A 22,118-nucleotide genomic window follows, 5' to 3' on the forward strand; every position below is an offset into this window, starting at 1 on the left:
TAAGTACTGTCGGGTGTGTCTGGTCCGTGTACGTTTTTTTTACGTTATATTTCCCCACCAGAGTAAAAGCTGGGAAAACGAGACGAGTCGTTTTCCATTGTTTTCCTCAAAACGAGAAAACAGGAAATGGCTTTAAATCCATTTATTTGGTTTTGAAAACACTGTTTTCAGCTTCTTTATTCGTTTTTAAAACAATGCTTTGATTAAATGCCATTTGTCACTTTTATAAAGAGAAACGGGAAAACTGTCTGTGTACGTTGTAAAAGTTTCATTTCCCCCTCCAGAGTAAAAGCTGGAAAAACGAGTCATTTTAGAACGTTTTAGAACCGGAGGACCTGTTAATGTGTCTGAACACGCAAGAAGGTGAGACTCTAATTTTGAAACACAGTACAACGACGTCAGGAAGCTAGTGCTCAAGGGCAACTTAAGTAATGGATTTATATTTTCCTTTCCAGACAATATCGGCTGAAATCAAGCCATTTTCAGGTTAAGCTGTCCAGAAAATAAAATACAAAGAACATCCGTTTCCTCGTTTCTCTTAAGCGAAAACGGAATTTAACCACAGCATGTTACGAACTCGCCCCGTCGGTTCCGAACCGGCGGGGTTTGACAGGGAACCTACTAAACTCCTCCCGTCGGTTCCGAACCGGCGGGGCTTTGACGGAACGGTGGAGAGAGACGGTGACAGCACCCGCTCCAAGCGGGGAGAACTACGGCTCTCACGGAGCCGGGAGGAGAACGCGCTCACACTGAGCGGAGGCTTCAGGCACCACGGCCGACGTGCTTCCAGCACACAGCTCTGTGTAATCCCTCACACAGACACCTGGCCGCAACCGGCAGACCAGGTCGCAGGGAACACAGGAGAGGGAAGACCCCAAATGCACGACCCGAACACAGTGTCTTAACAGTTAACATAAAGTGGTTTATTTAAACACAACAAAAACTCACTGCACCGCAAAGGAAGAACTAAAAATCACTGCCTTGCAGGAAAACGATTAACAACCTAAACTCACAATATAAACTAAACGCTCCGTACACTACGGGCAGAAATCCTCAACATGAAACATAAGACACTAAACATGACTTATGTGGTGGGACAGGACATAAACAAAACCAAAGCTCCTTTGCATCACGACTCTCCTCAATGTAACAATGGGGTAGCATCCAGCTACACCGAGAGTACACACCAGCAATGTGTCGAACAAAAAACATCCCTTAAATACAAATCAAACAGGTGGGTCAACTAATTACACAGGAAATTAAACTCAAACACAGACCCACCAAAAGTCCCAGGAGCGCCTCTAGTGGCGCCGAGGCAGAACGTCACACAGCACAGTGATAAAAACTAATAAACGAGCTGAAAACAGTGTTTTCAAAACTAGACCCGGAAGGAGATTTGAAGCCGTTTCCCGTTTCCAAATGTTAACAGTTATACTGGATGAAAACGAAAATAACTCCTTCTGCTCAGCAGCATAAACCACTTCGACCAGTTTTAAGGTGTGTGTGAGAACAGTCAAACCAGTAAGATATAGTCAATGCCCTTTAGACAGAAGCTCCAACATTTTAACAAAATGACATTAATCACAATATCTGCAGAAAAACTTTTATTACACAGGCAACACAGTGGATTTGGAAGTCCCTCTGCATCGTAAACATGGCGTCTGATGTTGGTTCAGTCGCTAAGGCAAACTTCAATACCTTCCCCCTACTCCGTATTGGCACAGATACATTAACATATTTTCACCACTCGGTCAATAGGTGTGAAATACTTTAGCTCCGAGACAAAGAAAAAGCACCATGGGAGATCGGGCAGCATGATCAGCTGCGCCTACGTAGGCTGTGGGACGCCAAAACCTTTCACTTCACTTTTTTTAAACGCTCTTCTTATGGTATTTCACATAAGTCTGGCAGACTACAGTACCACTGATAACTTGTAGAGGATATTATATAATAAAAATAAATAAATTGTATTAAACTCTCTCTACTGTATGCCAGAACGCCAGGAGTCCACAGATCTCCGACTCATTAATGTAGCAAGTTGTTTGTTCTGCATATATTGATTCTGCATGAGTAATAAGGACTGTTTTACACTTATTTAGCCGAAGACAAAACTCAAAAGAGATCGAACAATTCGCTCAGCTGCATTTAGTCTGTGGAACGCTCTCCTAGAGCACACGAGAACGCCACAGACTGTGGATGCTTCGTAAAACGTATTTATTTAAAGGAGCATTCAAAGTGGGCAAAATCTAGAGTCGCTCAGATTTATTTGCGACATTTGATTCTCCCGCAGGAATAATATCCTAATAAAATTGGGTCAAGACTGTTCAACAATAACTAACCATTACACCACCAAGGCATTGTTATGTTACTCTACGTGGGCCCATATAACATAGTCTTAGTACGGCGTCATAGGGGCCAGTGTGGGGGCTGATCGCCACCTATAGGCCAAAAAGATGTAACACATGCTCCAACGCGGTAAACGCAAGGGCTGCAAATGGAAACTGATTTCCATTTCCAGGCTGACACTTTTAAGTGCTACGACTGTACGTGGTTGTTCAGGATCACAGGCCATGTTTTATTTTCAAATAAAAGTTGGATAATAATATTTACTGTAAGTACCCTTAATGTGGCAAATATTATTCATAGTCCGATGTTATTAAAGCTTTATTTAGTGCTTCTGCAACTTTGTTTATTACTACATAAAGTTAAATCAAAAACTTTTATTTTAATTTATTATTATTATTTTCTTTTATTTTTCCACAGAACATGACTTTAATCACCTTCTCACAACCTCTTCAGCTTTGGTGATGAGCCGTTTGCGCGGCAATGATGTCTGACAAATAAAGATATTTTTTTTGAAATTGCGACTTTTCAAAATGTATCAACATTTTGAACATCCACTCATGAGCATGACCTGCCCTTGTTTGCGGCTCTAGTTTGTCCCTGCTAGAACCCTGGTAAATAAATAGCTATTCGTCATTGAGGATAAAACATTATGTAGCAGCCTGTAGTTCCGGGTCATGGAGCTTGATGGAATATTGTGTGGGGGTTGAGTTATGCAGCACCTTGATTGAAGTTGTTGTTAGCTCATAGTGCTGCAATGTGTTCAACTGTTCAAAACTAAAATTGGCCATCTGAGTGCATGCTCACATGGTAGCAAAAGTGCCATTGTCCTCCTTTCCTCCTCTCTCTCTGCCACTATAAGATGCCTGGGGTCACACTGCGTATGGATAACAGACACTCTTACCATTAGGGTTTAGAGTAGAATAGTTAGCTGCAAAAGTTAATAAAATGAGCAAAGATGCAGCTGAGATAGACTGGCAACCTGTGAAAGGTGTAGCCTGCCTTTCAAAAAATGCCAGGTGAAGATGGCTCATGCACCCCCAAAGCCCTCAATACTGTACCACCATCTGTTCTGATGACCTTTGAGTCAAGGAGATACAGGACAACAACCTGGATTGTCTTTAATTCTGTCATGTAGAATGAACTCAGCCTTTTTCTTTCCCTGTTCCAACATGTTCAAGTTTCTAGAGAACATTTAGTTTGAATTATGGGAATTTGTGCATCTTGTCTTAGAGAAGCTTAAATGAAGGAGCCAGAGACTGCAAATTGGCATGGTAATGTAAGCTGTGCAGCTTCAAATATGATAACCCCCCCTTTGAAATCTTACAGAGACTGATGGTGCTGTAGCGGTGTACAAGTACCATGCACATCTAAAATGTTAGGTTTGACTTGATGGATAATGAAAGAATATAGACTCTTTATAGAGAATATAGTACACATGACTGTGAATGTGGGGGCAATAGCTCTGTCATAACAGTAAGTTCAAGATAGCTGCTAAACTCTAAAACTATAGTAGTTTTAAGAAACAATTGGACAGAAATCAAGTATTCTTAAAATTTCTGAATTTATTTTCAGTGTCAGATTGATAACATTTATACCATTTAACATAACACAAACTATATTTTCAGCAATCCTAGATTTAATTCTTTTTCATTACATGTTTCTTGGTGTTTTTCTTTGGTTTAAACAATATAATAAAAAGCTTTGGAGCAAATATGCACAGTATTAATCCAAAACTGGAGGCCAGAATAGCAAATATCTCCACAGCCACAGTAAATTTCCCAGGAGAGCTGACATAAGCTGGAATAAAGGTGATCCAGACTGCACAGAATATCAGCATGCTGAAGGTGATGAACTTGGCTTCATTGAAATTATCAGGGAGTTTTCGTGCTAGAACAGCCAACACAAAGCAAAAGACAGCAAGCAGGCCTATGTAGCCCAACACAGCCCAGAACCCAACTACTGAACCTAATGCACACTCTAGGATGATTCTGTCCTTGTACATGGTTAAATTTTGCATTGGAAATGGTGGTCGAAGAAGCAACCAAATAATGCAAATTAAAACTTGGATAAATGTGAAAGACACCACAGTCATTCTCTGCTGTGGAGGACCAAACCACTTCATGACATTGCTGCCTGGTAGTGTCGCTTTGAAGGCCATCAACACAACTAGAGTTTTCCCCAGAACACAAGAGATGCAGAGGACGAAGGTGATGCCAAACGCTGTGTGTCTCAGCATGCAGGACCACTCTGAGGGGACTCCAATGAAGGTTAATGAGCATAAGAAGCACAGTGTCAAGGAGAAGAGCAGCAGGAAGCTCAGCTCAGAGTTGTTGGCTCTGACTATGGGGGATGTTCTGTGCTGATAGAACACAGTTCCTGTAATAACAGCCAGGCAAGCTCCACCAACAGAGAATGTAGCCAAGATGATTCCTAGAACTTCGTTGTAAGAGAGAAACTCCACAGGCTTTGGCAAACAAGTGTCTCTCTCTGCATTAGGCCAGAATTCTTTTGGGCAAAGGAAACAATTGAGTGAATCTGAAAGAATAAATCAAAAAGTCGTTAGAAGTATTTGTTTTTTGACTTTGTAGGTTTTCAGGAATATTACATAATAGCTTATAAGAATCATTATTACAATTTAAGGTTGACGCACACCAGCCACAGGACAGTGTGTAAGAATACCTTCAAATATTGGCAGTATCAAGTGAGTGTGGTTAAGAATTACACAGATGTTGCACAACAATTGAACACCTGTCAGGATGCTAACTCATCACACCATAGATTCACTCCTAGAGAACTGCTGAGGTGTTTTGGTTGTTAGCAGCAGATCCTATACTACTATACAATATCTTTCTGTGATCATCATAATACAATTGCAGGATTTGGTTTTGGATTCTCATCATATGCTACTAGCCATTTAGAAGGTATTCATTAAATATTAGTAAAAAGTATTTATCTGACACATTATGTTACCTGTGGTGTTGCTAATCTCTGCCTCAGGACATGGGACACAGTCATAACAACAGATGGGTTTTCCCTTCTGCAGCACTTTATGAGTTCCTGGAGGACAGCTGTCAGTGCACAATGACACAGGCACCTACACAAACATGATGAAAACACATATGACACTTTGCTACACAGCTGTTGCCATGGTAACATATGTCATCTTACCTGTGTCCTGTCCTCCATCCAGGTGAGGTTCTGGTAGATGTGGAACTCTTGGCCCTCTGGCAGTGAAGCATCATAGTATCCTACTGTCACCATCTCAAGGCTGCCACTCTTACTTTTCTGCCAGTTAACCAGCTCATACATGGCCACAGGATCCCCGTTGGCATCAAATGACACATGATAACCATTTTGAGAGAAGTTGATATTTTTTAGAGCAGCAACAATCTGTGACATAAAAGTAACAAATAAAAAAGAAAAAGAATATCTAACTAAAACAATTTCACTAAAGCTAAATTACACATGTATTTTTATCCAACTGACCTGTTTGGACTCTGTCCTGGTGAGTTTGTCACACTGAGTTGTAGAATTAATCTCCTGACACACAACATCGTGAATGGCATGAGCAACTGCATAAACAGCCTTGTACACCATGTTAGTGACACGCAGCTCAGAGGTGTCAGTGTAGGCGTTCTGGAGCTTTTTTATGTCTTCACTTCCATCACATGTGCGTTTGTTTGATGCTGCACCTAACAACATATAAATCAAAGTGTTGCATTGTAGCACGTTATATCATTTTCACATTTAATACTTAATTGTTCTCTCGTAATTGACTTTTTTCTTCTATGAACCAATAACCTCCACAAACCTAATGTATGTATTTTACTTTGATAGTGTGTATTTTTGTAGCAGCTTTGTTAAATTTGTCAGCAGAATCCTCTCACTTTTTACTAGGCTGCAGTTGAAAGCATCCTCCCAGAACTCAGTCAGTACTGGGGACTCTGCCACTTTAGCAGTGGACAGATCCAGCAAGAATCCTCTGAGACCTGGGATGACAGATCTTGGGATACCAAAACCCAAAGCACCGGTACAGAAGGTGAACCTCAGCATGTCTGGGTGAGTCACCCAGGCTTCACTGCCAATCCACTGGCGAGGTGGGGAAGGCTCAATAGTCAGTTCCTCCATCAGTAATTTCAATTCTCCATAGCCTGCAAATGCCACAATAACTGTGGCTGTTGACCTTTACACAAAAGATTGTAATACAAACGTTCAATAAAATTACTTTAACTTGATGAGCTGCACGTAAAGAACTGACTATAGTCATGAGGTAACACAAACAAAGCTACAGTAAACCATTTACTAACGACATTTGTTACAAATCCCAAATACAGTTAATGACTTCAGAAACCTGCGTATGACATCAGCCACTCTCTGGATCCTGCTGCGTGGGTGGTTACGGTAGAAGGATTCAGAGTATTCTACACAGATCCCCTCTTTGTGTGCCACCTTCAGGAAAGCTGCCATCCCATTATTCCCATAGTCTGAATCTGACCTGATGGCACCGATCCAAGTCCAGCCAAACTGTTTCACCAGTTTAGCCAGAGCTTCAGCCTGGAACTGGTCACTGGGTACTGTCCTGAAGAAACTGGGGAACTGCTGCTTATTTGACAAACATGCACAAGTGGCGAAGTGGCTCACCTACAGAAAACAGCATCACATCTTTTACTAGTATTCTAAAACATCAGTGAGAGTCTATTGAAACACAGCTGTTACTTGAAGATATTTACTTGTGGAATATTAAATGGCCCAATGGCGCGTGACATGCTGATGGATGGCGTGGACCCAGACTCACCAATAATAGCCATCATCATACCAGACAGTGAGCAGTTGTCACCAGCATAAAACACAGGGTCCAGGCCATTTGAAAGCTGGAAGGCAATTTTCACAACCATGGCAACTGATGCACAAGCATCATGGATCTCATAACCGAGCCTGATGCCTGGAAGTAGCTTTGAGCTGTTGTTAATTTCCTCAATAGTAAAAATCATTGCACGTGCAAAATGCAATTCACGTGGTTCAAGTCTATACACACAGAAAACAAATAGATATACTATAATCAATTAGAAGTTGACAGATTACAACAAAAGTCAAGAGCATAGTAATGCTAGTGATATCTTTGCTGCACATACACAGTACAGACAATACCTGATTAACCATCACAGTAATAAATTTAGTTATATAAGAAACAACAAATCTGCCAAAACCTGTAAGCACAATGTCAAATTTTCTTTTTGTCATAATACCTTATTATAAAGTCACATAATGTATTCTATTCTATGCATCATTATATCAGATCCTTATATTCCAGTCTTACTAACCTCCCCATGCACTTGAGTGACTCAGGCAAGGCCGTGTAGTTGTGCTTCACTGCCTCCATGTTGTAGTGAATGGAGAACAGTCCACCGATAACATAGTCACCATCCTTGGAAAACGCAGGCAGACGAGGGGTCCCCTGCACTTTACATACAACGGAGGAGTCTTCTGTCATTCTAGCAGCTGCAGCAGGTGTAGCCTGTGTGTACTCATATCTTTCTGTCTGATCAGCCCCAGAATCATTCAACACAAGAGCTGATTTCACCAACAAATCCAGGGCAAAGCTGAAAGCAAAAAAGAAAGCAAACATCTCCATACATTATGTGTGTGGACCTCAGCATGTTTTCCACTTGTTTATATAATCTTTGAACCATGCTTTCCCTCCTTACCCTGCGTAAGCCGACCATACATCATCCTTGCTTCTCCTCCTAGGCTACTATTGGACATTTACTCCTAATTTGGAAAGTGAAGTAAGACACAGCAAAGCTATGCAGTGTAGCAGTGGCAGCAGGAGAGGTCGGCACTAATGAGAAGCACATGTAGTTAGTTTTTTTTAATTTGTTAGTATTGCAGTTATAGTTCTAGTCATCTCGTTTATATGATGGGTGTTACAGAAAATCAAGACAATTGATGAAGAGTTTGTAGAAATCTTGGATGACATTAAACTTGATTTGGGTACAGTGTATATATAAGCAGGATCAAATACTAATATAATACTAAATGAATACATTTTGATAAAATTTGATTTACATTTTACATACTTTGGGTAAATATGGGGCGGCACAATGTCGATTCCCGGGGCGAACTGGGTGCCTTTCTGTGTGGAGTTCGCATGTTCTCCCTGTGTTTGCGTGGGTTGGATTCTCTCCGTGTTCTCTGGTTTCGACTCGGTCCGAAAAACATGCATTAGGTTAATTGGTCACTCTAAATTGCGTTTCTCTGTGTTGGACTGGCGACCTGTCCAGGGTGCACCCCCGCCTCTCGTCCATAGCCAGCTGGGATGGGCTCGCAAACCCCCGTATGGGATTAAGCAGTAGAAGATGGATGTATAAATATGGGTTGCAAACTACAATAAACATAATAGAGCTGTGTCTAAATGAAAACACATTAGCACTTTTAAGCTCTCAAAGATTGTTAACCAACGTGGATGTACATGTTTTGAACCTCTTTTTAATAATTGTTTTATATCGTAGCAGATGTCTTTCTCACTCCCAACATGATTTTCTGTCTTCATGGTTCTATCCTATGTGGGTAAAGCAGCAAAACAATCCCTACAACATTATTCTCCCACCTTTATGTCGGATTTTAGTCACATCTACAAAAAATACATTTACTGTACAATAAATTTAAACAGTGTAAATCGTCTCAATTTGTTACTGTACCATATACTTAAATCAGACCCTTCCCTTGGCAAAAAGTGGTACATACAAGTACACTATTTGTATACTTTCTTTAGATTAAAAAAGAAAAAGTGTCCATTAAGTTCACATTTATGCACATATATACTAAGATATACCAAACTGAAGTAGATTTAAGTGATCAAGTATACAGTACTTGGTTTGTATGTTATCTGAATGTATAACTATAGAAATACTATCATGAAAAATGCATAGCGTACCACATGCACAGTCTGCAGATATTTGATGTGCACATTTCAGTTGCCTAAATGCTTGTTCGTGTGTGGACACTATTTAACCTCCGACTGCTTTGAAAAAGAGGCCACTGCAGGCTGTGGGAACAACAAGAGTTGTTGCTCACCTCAGGAGCAAAGGTATGTACATTTAACAGCAGTATGATAATTTGTTTGCCAATAAGCAGTTTTATTTGACAGAGAATTTTGAATTTCACATTTGAGTAGTTGAAATATTCAGAATCTGATCTATATTATTGTCTATAATTTTTCTCTGTATGCAGTTGGTCAACTTATTTTGATATTTTTATCTATTATATTTTTATTTTAGTCTGTTTATGGGTAATTTGTAATGTTATGGTTCAGATTATGTGGGAACCTGATGGAGACCAACTTCAATAATGTCCTGATGGACCCAGGTCGTTATGTGGAGGACCTTGTGAAAATCCTTGTCCCGGCCCATCCGAGTGAATTTGAGCAGCCTGACAGAAAGGAGGTTTTTAATGCCATGCCAAGATTTAACTGGCCATCTCTATAAAAGCCAAGGTGAAAACGTGTTTACTCCAAACACCATTACAATTGATCTAACCTCTGACCTGATCCTCTACATATTGTTTACATTTGTGAGGGAAATACTGGACATTTCATTAATCTACTGTTCTATTCTCTATAGCTTCCAGAGTGGTGTCAAGGAAAACAGCTGCATTCTCCATCTGAACAGCAGCTGTACTGCTTCCGATCAAAATCTCTTCCAAAACATGATGAGCACAACAAAGATCCTCACATCTCCCCAGCCAACTGCCCATGACTGTACCTGTTCTGCTCCAGAAACTATGCTTTCAACGTAATTATGAATCCTACCCATTCATTCCGTGGTCTGCACGTTAAACTGTGAAGGTAACTTATCCAGCATTATAGTGCTGGTGCATTGGTTGACAATTGGCTTTGACTGTTGCTGTTTCGCTAACCTCTTTTTTTGAGGCAAAACAGACAAATGTTTTATAGTATTTCAACTTTTATTCAGGTATTGCAACACTGCCCTGATCCACAAGACCAGGGAAGATGGGATGACAACCTGTACTCTTTGCCCTAGAATTCCCCAGCACCAGCTGACAAAACCTCTCTAGGCTAGATACCTGCAATGACTTGAGATACACACAGACACAAATTTATGAAGAAAAAAGCAATAACTACATTTCTATTGGTTATATATTAGCATTTGATATATCATACACCTTACTAAAAGCAATTAAAATATGTTAGGTCAATATGTTTTTAGAACCAAAGCTATGTCTGTAAACCACAGTTCCCAGGTAGGTTATGCGGTGATTCATCTGTAAATAGTAAAATGTTCTAAAATTGTTGGAAATTCTGAGATACTGATTTATTCCATGCAAATGTAATTGTCCATAGTTTGTCTGATATACTGTATATTAAATGCGTTCTGTAATGAATACACATTCAGACATACTGGCTCCAGTCCTGGATCATCAACCATACATGACAGTAGGTTTGGCAACTGGGTCAGGCATCTTGAGATAACGTTTATCAAAATTTCAACATCAAATACCATGTCAAATCGAACCACGGACCCAGGGCAATCTATCTTAATGTGTGCAGATGCAGCACCTGGTGGTCCGGCCACATCTGCATCGATTCCTGGTGATCCGCCTCCAGCCTCGCCTGCGTCTGTTCCTGGGGTTCCGGCACTGACCACACCTGCATTGGTTCCTGGTGGTCTGGCACCAACCACGCCTGCATCGGTTCCTGCTGGGCGTCTCGTCGGTCTATGTCTCTGGTTCTGGCTCCAGCGCCACGTCTGCCCTGGTCTCTGGTCCAGGTCCCACGTCGGTCTTCATCTCTGGTTCTGGTCCCACATTTGTGTTGGTCTCTGGTTCCGGCTTCCCGCCGGCTCCTGTCTCGTCCTCCTGCCTGGTGGCCTCGCCCTCGGCGCCTCCAGCCGCTTAGGTGGCGCTGCCTCCTTCGGTGTCGTTCGCCTCGAGTCCGCCTTGATCACAGCCGCTCGCCTGAGGGACGTCCTCTCCTGCCACGGCGATGGCGCGGTCTCTGCCATCACCGCCTACCTCGGCCCCCGGGTCCCTGGAGCATCGCCCCTCTGGAGAAAGCTGGTCTCGGCGCCGTCCTCCTGGACCCCGCTGTTCGCCCTGGACAAGCTGTCTGCCGTTCTGGCCCAGCGGCTGCTGGGTCGGGAATCTCTCCCCATCACCACCCTCCAGGAGAGGGGTTTGTTTGGTCCCTGTGGGGGCCTCCTAGGGTTGTACTATGTTCGAGACTTTTTCTGCAATGGACTCACGTTGATCCTTGTTTCTGTTCTGGCCCACCAGTTAAACTACCAAGTTTTCCGTGCTGTGCATGTGGGTCCGATATCTGCGTAATCCTGACAGCATTCACTGTTCTCAAACTGGCACTTAATTACAAAAATATAATCTGCAGCTAAAGATCCCATTATAGAGAAATTATTTTGACATAGCAGCAGCACGAGAAAGAATATAACGTGTGAAAATGAGTTTATATTAGTTTATCGAGCTATGCATCCAAAACAAGCTATAGTCGTTTTAGGAATATTTTGTTGTATTAATTTCAAACGGACAGGTGCACCCCGAAAAGACTGGCTGTGCGGCTGTGCTGCCACAAACCGCCTCCACTGTACTGTTTTCCCTGCTTACTTTTTTCAACCTGTGATAACGTCTGGACTAACACGGGATATTGTATATAATATATAAAACTAAGACCACAAATGGTTTTCAGTTTTCTAAAAAATAACTGATGACAACAACTTAGATTTTTAAGTCAAGTAAAGTCAAAGTCTTGTGTTGATTTGCAGTCCTGTGTTAACTAAAAGCAAAGTCTCACGTTTTTATTCCAGTGGTATTTTAAGGCAGAGGTCCTGTGTTAACCAAAAACAAAAGCCAGTATCACTGTATCACTCTGTTCCTCTGTTATAATTAAAGTAATTATGTTTGCCGTAGAGAACATATAGATACTCATTGCAGTTCTTTTATTGTCTGACTCTGGAGAAGTCAGTGCCTCACCAGCCATGAACCTCACCACACGCCACTGGTACACAGGTATTATTAGTAATCTTTAAGAAGCAGAGGGTCTCCGGCTTGAGCCCCCAGGTGTCTTGAAAAAGACACTTATCACCGGCCCAGTACCAGACACATGGAGACCTGTTCATGTTGGATACTTCTGATTCGTGGTGAACATAGGCCGTAACGCAATAGGTCGACAATAGTGAAGGCTCCGCCTCTGTGCTCTTAGTAACACCACACGCCCTCAAGAACAGGTAACAGGTGCATCTAATAACCAAAAGGAAATAATCATGTGATTAAAGCAAACCAATCATCAAACACAGTGCAAAGCCAGATTGTGATTTTGCGCCTTCTACTCTACTTGAATTACACTAATTTAGTTGTTCAGTACAGTTAGTAGCCTAGAAGTACATAGAAAATATGCAAGTTTATTTAAATTCCATTTAATGCAGTTAATAGTGCATAAACTATGACTAATTTTGTGCTTAAAGTTTACTTTTCATATATTTAAAATATACTTCAGGTGAACTTTTGGTGACTGAAAAGTGGGCCGATTTAGTCCCAAGAAGTATTGAATAAGTAAATTCATAAGAATACTGGAAGTAGATTCACATGAGTATACTTGCTATACTCAAAGTATACTTTAGAAATATACTTCAGTATACTTGATCAAATAAACCTTTGGTATACATTTTTTGCCAAGGGTCATCATGGTAAGGGTAATGGTAAGATTTGTTTTTATATATTTAAATGAATATAAATGTCCTGAACCCGTGATCTGTAGTTCAGAGTAGTTTTTAATATAATATAGCATATAGAATATACTGTATAGAGGAAAAGCAAACTGCACAAAAACACAGCAAAGTGTTTACAGTACACTGCAGCACTATAAAAATTACTTGTTGTTCATAACATGTTTCTTGGTGTTTTTCTCTGGTTTAAACAATATAATAAAAAGCTTTGGAGCAAATATGCACAGTATTAATCCAAAACTGGAGGCCAGAATAGCAAATATCTCCACAGCCACAGTAAATTTTCCAGGAGAGCTGACATAAGCTGGAATAAAGGTGATCCAGACTGCACAGAATATCAACATGCTGAAGCTGATCAACTTGGCTTCATTGAAATTATCAGGTAGTTTTCGAGCTAAAACAGCCAACACAAAGCAAAACACAGCAAGCAGGCCTATGTAGGCCAGCACAGCCCAGAACCCAACTGCTGAACCTAATGCACACTCCAGGATGATTCTGTCCTTGTATGTGCTTAAATTCTTCATTGGAAATGGTGGATGAAAAAGCAACCAAATAATGCAGATTAAAACTTGGATAAATGTGAAAGACACCACAGTCATTCTTTGCTGTGGAGGACCAAACCACTTCATGACATTGCTTCCTGGTAGTGTTTCTTTGAAGGCCATCAACACAACTAGAGTTTTCCCCAGAACACAAGAGATGCAGAGGACGAAGGTGATGCCAAACGCTGCGTGTCTCAGCATGCAGGACCACTCTGAGGGGGCTCCAATGAAAATTAATGAGCATAAGAAGCACAGAGTCAAAGAGTAGAGCAGCAGGAAGCTCAGCTCAGAGTTGTTGGCCCTGACTATGGGGGAGGTTCTGTGACGGAAGAACACAGTTGCAGTTATAACAGCAAGACAAGCTCCACCAATGGAGAATGTAGCCAAGATGATTCCTAGAACCTCGTTGTAAGAGAGAAACTCCACAGGCTTTGGTAAACAAGCGTCTCTCTTTACATTAGGCCAGAATTCTTTTGGGCAAAGGAAACAATTGAGTGAATCTGAAAGAATAAATCAAAAAGTTGTTAGAAGTATTTTTTTTTTTAATTTTGTAAAATTTCAGAAATAATACATAATAGCTTATAAGAATCGTTACAATTTAAGGTCAATGCACAGCAGCCACAGGGCAGCGTGTAAGAATACCTTCAAATATTGGCAGTATCAAGTGAGTGTGGTTATGAACACAGATCAAGCATAACAATAATGAACACCTGCCTAATGATGCTGACTCATCAAACCATAGATTCACCCCTAGAGATCTGCTGATGTTATAAGTTGATGTTTGCAGCAGATCCTATAAATATACAATGTAAGGCATTTGCATTTGAAACAATTTGGTGAATCTGGGTTAAAGTGAAAGAAAACCTCAGTCATATACACTGAAAAAAGTGTAGAGTGAAATTTACTCAGAAAAACCTACAACAATTTCAACGCAGAAATTCTAAGTAAATATCACAGGGCTAATTTGTAGGTACACTATACCTAATAGCACATAGTAGTTTAATTCAAGTACTCAAGTAAACTTTACTTTTTTTGGTAATTGATCCAAACAAATCACTAAATCTTACTCACTCCTTAGTAAATTTTATTCTAAATGAATTTGCATCAATACTTACTGTGATGTACGTTTACAAGTTATATTTCAGTAATGATTAATTCATTTTTTGTTATTGCAAAATATTTGCTAAATTGTACTTATTAGTACTTAGTATTTTTATTTAGTATGTATTTGCAACAATACCTTCAAGTGTTTACTCATATATTAATAAAAAAATTAATTGCACTAGTTGTTTGGTGCAGTGGTTAGTGCATGCTGCCACTAACACACAGATTGTGGTAGTTTTGCAAGCCAAGAGCAAAACCATCACATTTACTTTTAACACAATAAATTGCATCGCTGCATACTAAGGGTCAGTTACATGCGTACTCTTCCCCATCAGGGTGCAGCTGACAAAACACAGAACACATTATAAACACACATGAACGAACACTTCACTAAGTCACCACCAAACTTATAACACTACTCAACTCCTATCTTTAACTATAACATTAGGAACACAGAAACTGTCATTTTTCCCATGAACCTCAGTGACTCAGGGCAGGTCTAAGTTCCTGGACTGCTACAATATCTTAGATAAATACTGAAACTTTTTTGTTAAATTTACCCAGGTTAACAGTATAACATTTACAGCACCAAGAACATATTTTTTCAGTGTTATGTTATTATAACATACCATGTTATGTTACAATGTATGTGATGCTGTAGTTATGCATGTAAAACGTGTTATTTTACCTGTGGTGTTGCTAATTTCTCCCTCAGGACATGGGACACAGTCATAACAACAGATGGGTTTTCCTTTCTGCAGCACTTTATGAGTTCCTGAAGGACAGCTGTCAGTGCACACTGATATAGGCACCTAACAGGATGAACACACACGTAACACTTTGCTACACAGCTGTTGCCATGGTAACATATGCCATCTTACCTGTGTCCTGTCCTCCATCCAGGTGAGGTTCTGGTAGATGTGGAACTCTTGGCCCTCTGGCAGTGAAGCATCATAGTATCCTACTGTCACCATCTCAAGGCTGCCACTCTTACTTTTCTGCCAGTTAACCAGCTCATACATGGCCACAGGATCCCCATTGGCATCAAACGACACATGATAGCCATTTTGAAAGAAGTTGATTTTCTTCAGTTGAGTAAGAATCTATAAAAGTGCAAAAGCAAACAATACCATATTTTTGTCAAATTATACAATGCATGTTATATATTGCATTTATTCATTTTGACTGACCTGTTTGGACTCTATTTTTGTGAGTTTGTCACACTGAGTTGTAGAATCAATCTCATGACACACATCATTATGAATGGCATGAGCTATTGCATAAACAGCCTTGTACACCATGTTGGTGACACGGAGCTGAGATGTGTCAGTGTAGGCGTTCTGGAGATTCTGTATGTCTTCACTTCCATTGCATACACTCTTTTCTGTTGTAGCACCTAAAGGTGTTGTAGTATTGTACGTATATATGACATAAGTACAGTACAGTATATATTAATTTTATGAACAACCTAACCACATGTTCATTCGTTTAGTTTACATATCAGCTTATTTAATCTATACAGTACAGTGATAATGCATTTATACAGTATTTTGACACAGTAGAAATTGTGGAATGCAATATATAAGTGTAATGTACTAGCTCACACTTATACTTTAATTGAGAGCAATGATATTAACAATTTGTTCACAGAAAGGACTGACTTCATTCACAAGTTACACCAGGCATGCATGTTGTTTATCGTTTGAATTACCATAGTAAACTCTGCTCAGACAGTTGCTATAACAACAACTACTAAGTAAACAGTTGTTTTATACTGTTGTTTTAAGACAAAGCCTTGTCACCTTTCTTGATAGTGCAGTTGAAGGCATCCTCCCAGAACTCTGTTAATACTGGGGAAGCTGCCACTTTAGTCGGAGACAGATCCAGCAGGAAGTCTCTCAGACCTGGGATGACAGATCGAGGGATACCAAACCCCACAGCTCCAGCACATACTGTAAATCTCAGCATGTCTGGGTGAGTTACCCAGGACTCGCTGCCTATCCACTGACGAGGTGAAGAAAGTTCACGAGAAAGCTCCTCCATCAGAATCCTCATGTCACTAGCAGCCACAAATGCCACAACAACGACAGCTGTTGACCTAAAAAGGCATTGCATATTTATTTGTCTCATACATGTACTATTTATTTTCTTTGACTAAAATAAAAACCAAGGACAAGCAATGATGCATCAACCTGCGAATAACATCAGCCACTTTCTTTATCCTGTTACGTGGTTGGGTACGATAGAAAGATTCAGAGTATTCCACACAGATCCCCTCTTTGTATGCTGCATTCAGGAAAGATGCCATCCCATAGTTTCCATAATCTGAATCTGATCGGACAGCTCCAATCCAAGTCCAGCCAAACTGCTTTACCAGTTTAGCCAGTGCATCAGCTTGAAACTTATCACTGGGAATTGTTCTGAAGAAACTGGGGAACTGCTGCTTATTGGACAAACATGCACAAGTGGCAAAGTGGCTCACCTACAGAAAGCAACACAGTGTGAGTATTTCATGCCAGTCATCATAAAGAAATTTGAAAACATTGTTACAAATAAAACATTTATTACTTGCGGAATGTTAAAAGACCTCATGATGCGTGACATGGCGACGGAGTGACCAGACCCAGTTTCACCAACAACTGCCAATGTCACACCAGAGTGGGAGCAATTTCTCTCAGTATAATAGGACACATCCAGTCCATTTGTAAGTTGCAAGGCCACTTTCACTGCCACTGGAACCGATGTGCACGAGTCGTGGATCTGATAACCAAGCCTGATGCCTGGAAGCAGCTTTGTGCTGTTGTTTATCTCCTCAATGGCAAAGATCATTGCACGTGAGAAATGTAGTTCACGGGATTCAACACTTAAGAAGACAGACATGTCAGTATTAAAACTAAAAATGCTCATGGCCAATTGATAATTGATGAAGTAAACACAACAAAGCTGAAATGTTCTTCAGAATTATGGACCATGAACTGCATTACATTTTTTTATTTCCTCAAATATAAATAACCCAAAATTACACAATACTTTTTTTTTCAATAAGAAATATTCTGATGGTCAAATGAATACATGTCATACACATTATCAAATACTGATATACAGTAGCCTATTAATTTAAAAGCAGAAATCCTTATAGCATCACATCCTGTGTTTTCACACACTCTCCTTCATACCAACCTTCCTGTGCACCTCAGTGGCTCAGGCATGATGGTGTAGTCATGCCTCACTGTGGGAATGCTGTTATGGGTGGAAAACACTCCTCCAATCATATAGTCTCCATCCATTGTGAATGCAGGTAGATGTGTGCTACCCTGCAGCTTACACATGACAGATGGATCTTCAGGGCTGACTACAGCTTCAGCATGTATCTGGGTATTTGGCCTTTGTTTCTGACCAAACCATAAATAACAATCTGAGATCAGTTCGGACAAACCTAGAGCTAAAGCAAGACCAATAAAGACAGATGAGATTGCCATCCCTCAGGCATATACATGTCTTTATAAGTGTGTGTTCACTAGTTTATATAACTTAGCAGAGGTCCCCTTATCATTGTATGTCATACAATGCTCAGAGATGAGGTCATTGTCCAATGCTGTTTACTTAACTACAGGTCCTTTAGTTATGTGGCTTTATGAGCCATATAACTACCAAATGTCATTGTTTTTCTTGCCTTTCTAAGTTTTTAAAAGTCACTATTATTTTGTTTTGGGTGGTTTATATAGCAACCTGCTCTGCACAATATTTGTGTAAATCTGTGAACAATCATGTATATTGTTACTGGTACAAATCTTATACCCATTACTGTGCAATAACCCTGCAATGACCTCGTACTTACTCCAACCGTACTGTACTGCTTTGTACTGTGCCAACACAAACTGTTCTGTAGCTGTATTCTCGATTATCTGTACTGCTGTTGTGAGAAGTAATTTCCCCACTGTGGGACTATTAAAGGTTTTCTTATCTTATGTTATCTTATCTTTTGTCCCTATTAGGTCATAATCTAGTCACAGGGATTGCAAGCCAGTAACTTCTGTGCTAGTCTCAAGCCCAGATAAATAGAGAGGGCTGCGTCAGGAAGGGCATCCGACGTAAAACTTGCCAAAAACAACCATACCAGTTGTCCATAAGAATTTCAAACCGAATCAGTTGTGGCCTGGGCTAACAACAACCGTCACCGATGCTGTTAACCTACAGGGTGCCTGTAGAAATTGAACTACTTTTGGTCAAAAAGGAGAGGAGGCAGAAGGGTTCATGGACAGAGAGAGAAGAGGAAAGGCAGGAGCCTAGATCTGAGAATAGAGACTCTTAACATTGGCACAATAACAGGGAAAGGCAGAAAGTTGGCAGACATAATGGAGAGACGGAAGGTCGATGTACTTTGTGTGCAGGAGATGAGGTGGAAGGGCAGCACAATTATTGGAGAAGGATACAAACTGTTCTACCATGGTGTAAATGGGAAGAGAAACAGGGTAGGAGTGATCCTAAAGAGGGAGTTTGTGAACAATGTTCTAGAGATGAAAAAAATCTCAGGCAGGGTGATGGCCTACAGCTAGAAATGATGGTGATGGTGAACGTAATCAGTGGGTATGTTCCACAAGCTGGCTGTGACTTGGAAGAGAAGAAGAGATTCTGGAGTGAGTTTGATGAGGTCATAGAGAGCTTCCCCAGAGGAGAGAGGGTAGTGGTTGGAGCAGATTTCACGATTTATTGATATATCAGGGAAAAGAACAGTATCGAAAATCTATATTTTAATTTCCAATGTTGATCAGGCAGTGAGCCTTCTGATCTCTAAATGGGAAACTGATCTGGACATCACCACTAATCACACGTTCTGGAATAATATATGTTCTAATTTATTCAGAATGAGAAAAAATACAAATTTACAAGTAATACAATATAAAATTCTTCATAGAACCCATTATACAGGACACAGGATGTTCCAAATGGGTCTCACAAACTCAAATATTTGCCCTCATTGTACAGATAATACAGCAGATAGATTCCTACATGCATTCTGGTCATGTTCACCTGTGCAGCAATTTTGGCAAATAGTATGTGAACACCTGTCAACCCGGTTAAGCTGTCCAATCCCAGCAGCCCCTGCACTTGTCTTCTAGGAGATCTAAGTGGGCTTGACCTAGAGACAAACTTATCACACACACTCCTTTCTGCCTTCTGTGTCGCAAAGAAAATCATCCTCATGAACTGGAAAACTAAAAAGAAATTAAGCATTACTCAGTACTGGAACAGCTTGTTGACACATTGTCTGCTTCGTCAAATCAATAACCAGGTAGAGAGATTGGGCTGTGGTCTTCAGTGGGCCCTAACCCCTGAGCCCTGGGCCCTCAATGCACAAATGCAGAGTATGTGTGTAGGTTTGGAGTGGAGCATACACGGGGCGAGCATGAGCATACTTGAGCGAGAGAATGGGTAAGTGTGACAGAGGGGTGAGGATGGTTCTGGCTGCGCTGCGTGTGGTGCCTGGGTAGTAGTAGTGGCTGGGGGTTGTGGGGGGCGGTGGGAAGGGATTTAGCAGAGCTAGTCTGGAACCTGGCTCTGCGGACCCCGGTGCCTTGTGTAACCCAGGTTACCAGGGTTGAATAGCGGTCCAGCTTATCAATTGATTAGTGAAGGGAATAAATGGATCAATATGGTTAATTGGAAAAAAAAAAGAAAAGAACCCTGTAGAGAAAAAAAGTAATAAATTGTATTTGTGAATAATTCAACATGTATGCACAAACATGTAGGTGTATGTAAACAAACGTACAAAAGTTATCACGTCTTTAAAAAAAAAAGAAAAAAAACGTTTTGGCCACTTTGAATAAGTTTTCAGCAAGCCCACTTGAAACGGGAATACGAGGGGTTCATGAGATGCGGTGTGAGCGATCGGACGTTGTCACGTGATACGGGTCATTCTGCCAAGCCAAAGTCAAGGTGGCTACACACTAACTTTTGCTGCAGACTGTTAGTTCTACGTGTAAGAGAGACAATTAATTTGATTTATTGTGGTCATAATCGGTGTGGGACATAGTCTCTTCGGCTGTGAAGTCGCTGGCGGACAGAGCGTCGTGCCAAAGATACAACGGAGTAAGTTATGATCATTAGCCACTACGGCGCTAGCTTGGACTGGCAGCCGCATGGGTTTTGCTAGCGCTAGCTTGACACGATGTATTTCTGAACTCCCGTGTTCCTGTTTCATCTGAAAGCGACACCTGGATTGCTGAGGGCCTTGTGATGTGCAGTTGTGCCGAAGCGTGTGTGTGTGTTGTGTGATGCTTGAACCTCTGGCCGGGTCTTTTTCTTTCCCTTGTTTGGATCTCCTTACTCTGAGGATAAAGTAAAGATCTCGTCTGCTGGGATTCCTCTTGGTCCTGAAGATAAAGAGGAACTCCAGTGGTCGTGGCGAGCCATCCAAAACCACCAATTGTGACTTGGAGTAGGATGTTCTGTGTTACTGGTAGAAAAATGTCTCATACTGCCGTTAATGTGTCATTGATGTGATTTTAATACAGTGCATAAAAAATTACATCTGCGTGCCAGAGTTTTACTCTTCCCCTCAATGCACGTTGCTGATACCCCTTTCTCCTAGAGCGAACTCAGACTTCTGACTCACTGGTCCACATGATAATTGGCATACCAAGAAACCGATACCTGTATCACTCAGTTATTATCCTGGACAGTAAGCGCTGAGGTGGGTTACACTTGCTTCCTACCTACCTCCCTACACATTCATCCACTCAGGTCTGTGAGGGGCGTCCTACTGATGGAGGGACCGGGGCTACCGGTCCCTCCATCCGGTGGTTCCGTCCCTCCTAAGTGGGATGCTCTGCAGTTTTAATTGCATTAGTCATATACACTAATGCTGCGGTCTCTGCCTGGGGCCACCTGGGTGGCAGGCCGGAGACCTACCCTCCCCAAGAATGAGATTAAGCGAATGGTGTGGGTGTGAGAATGTATTTGACAGTGCATGGGTTCACATATGACTAACTAGTTCTTTGTGATAAAGTTTGTGGTAGTGTGTGTTGATTTATGTGTGGATGTGGGTGTTCGTCTGTGTCTGTGCGGTTGGTTTATTGGGGGTCCCGTTTTTCGCATATGTGTATGTATATCATATATGTATATGTTTGTATGAGTGTGTGCACATACCTGTGCCTCAACATGTAATGACGGCGCGAGAATGGGAGCTGGAGCCCTGGGCTGAGGGTCGGCTCATTGATGCCTCTTCTCGCGTTTCTCCCTGTATTAGGGCCAGAATTGCGCATGTTCAGCGATTTTACTTGTTGTTGTTAAGAATTTTTGAAAAATGTAGAGGAAATACATTTGTAACACAGATCAATGGACAGATATCAATTTCTATTTTATGTTATTATGT

The 22,118-nt window shown here is 41.0% G+C and overlaps 2 protein-coding genes and 1 long non-coding RNA gene across 3 annotated transcripts; 1 reads left to right on the forward strand and 2 right to left on the reverse strand.

The window, feature by feature from the left end:
* Nucleotides 1-3,918: 3,918 nt before the first annotated feature.
* Nucleotides 3,919-7,940, reverse strand: LOC114868682 (extracellular calcium-sensing receptor-like). The gene is made up of 8 exons (XM_029172482.2): nucleotides 7,668-7,940; nucleotides 7,077-7,371; nucleotides 6,698-6,987; nucleotides 6,234-6,529; nucleotides 5,833-6,038; nucleotides 5,515-5,736; nucleotides 5,317-5,440; nucleotides 3,919-4,881 (listed from the first exon to the last, which is right to left on the reverse strand). The coding sequence occupies exons 1-8, from the start codon at nucleotides 7,835-7,837 to the stop codon at nucleotides 3,983-3,985; spliced, it is 2,502 nt and encodes an 833-aa protein (XP_029028315.1). The 5' UTR covers nucleotides 7,838-7,940; the 3' UTR covers nucleotides 3,919-3,982.
* A 5,170-nt stretch (nucleotides 7,941-13,110) lies between these two features.
* LOC114868680 (extracellular calcium-sensing receptor-like) lies at nucleotides 13,111-18,036 on the reverse strand. Its single transcript, XM_029172481.2, has 8 exons — nucleotides 17,924-18,036; nucleotides 17,312-17,606; nucleotides 16,936-17,225; nucleotides 16,546-16,841; nucleotides 15,934-16,139; nucleotides 15,625-15,846; nucleotides 15,432-15,555; nucleotides 13,111-14,139 (listed from the first exon to the last, which is right to left on the reverse strand). Exons 1-8 carry the CDS (start codon nucleotides 18,028-18,030, stop codon nucleotides 13,241-13,243), a joined length of 2,439 nt encoding a protein of 812 aa, XP_029028314.1. The 5' UTR covers nucleotides 18,031-18,036; the 3' UTR covers nucleotides 13,111-13,240.
* Nucleotides 18,037-20,172: 2,136 nt separating this feature from the next.
* On the forward strand, nucleotides 20,173-21,272 carry LOC129605060 (uncharacterized). Its single transcript, XR_008696549.1, has 2 exons — nucleotides 20,173-20,833; nucleotides 20,953-21,272. It is a non-coding gene; the product is annotated as an uncharacterized LOC129605060 (long non-coding RNA).
* The last annotated feature ends 846 nt before the right edge of the window (nucleotides 21,273-22,118 follow it).

Source organism: Betta splendens, chromosome 13 (genome assembly GCF_900634795.4).
Source record: "Betta splendens chromosome 13, fBetSpl5.4, whole genome shotgun sequence".
NCBI lineage: Eukaryota > Metazoa > Chordata > Actinopteri > Anabantiformes > Osphronemidae > Betta > Betta splendens.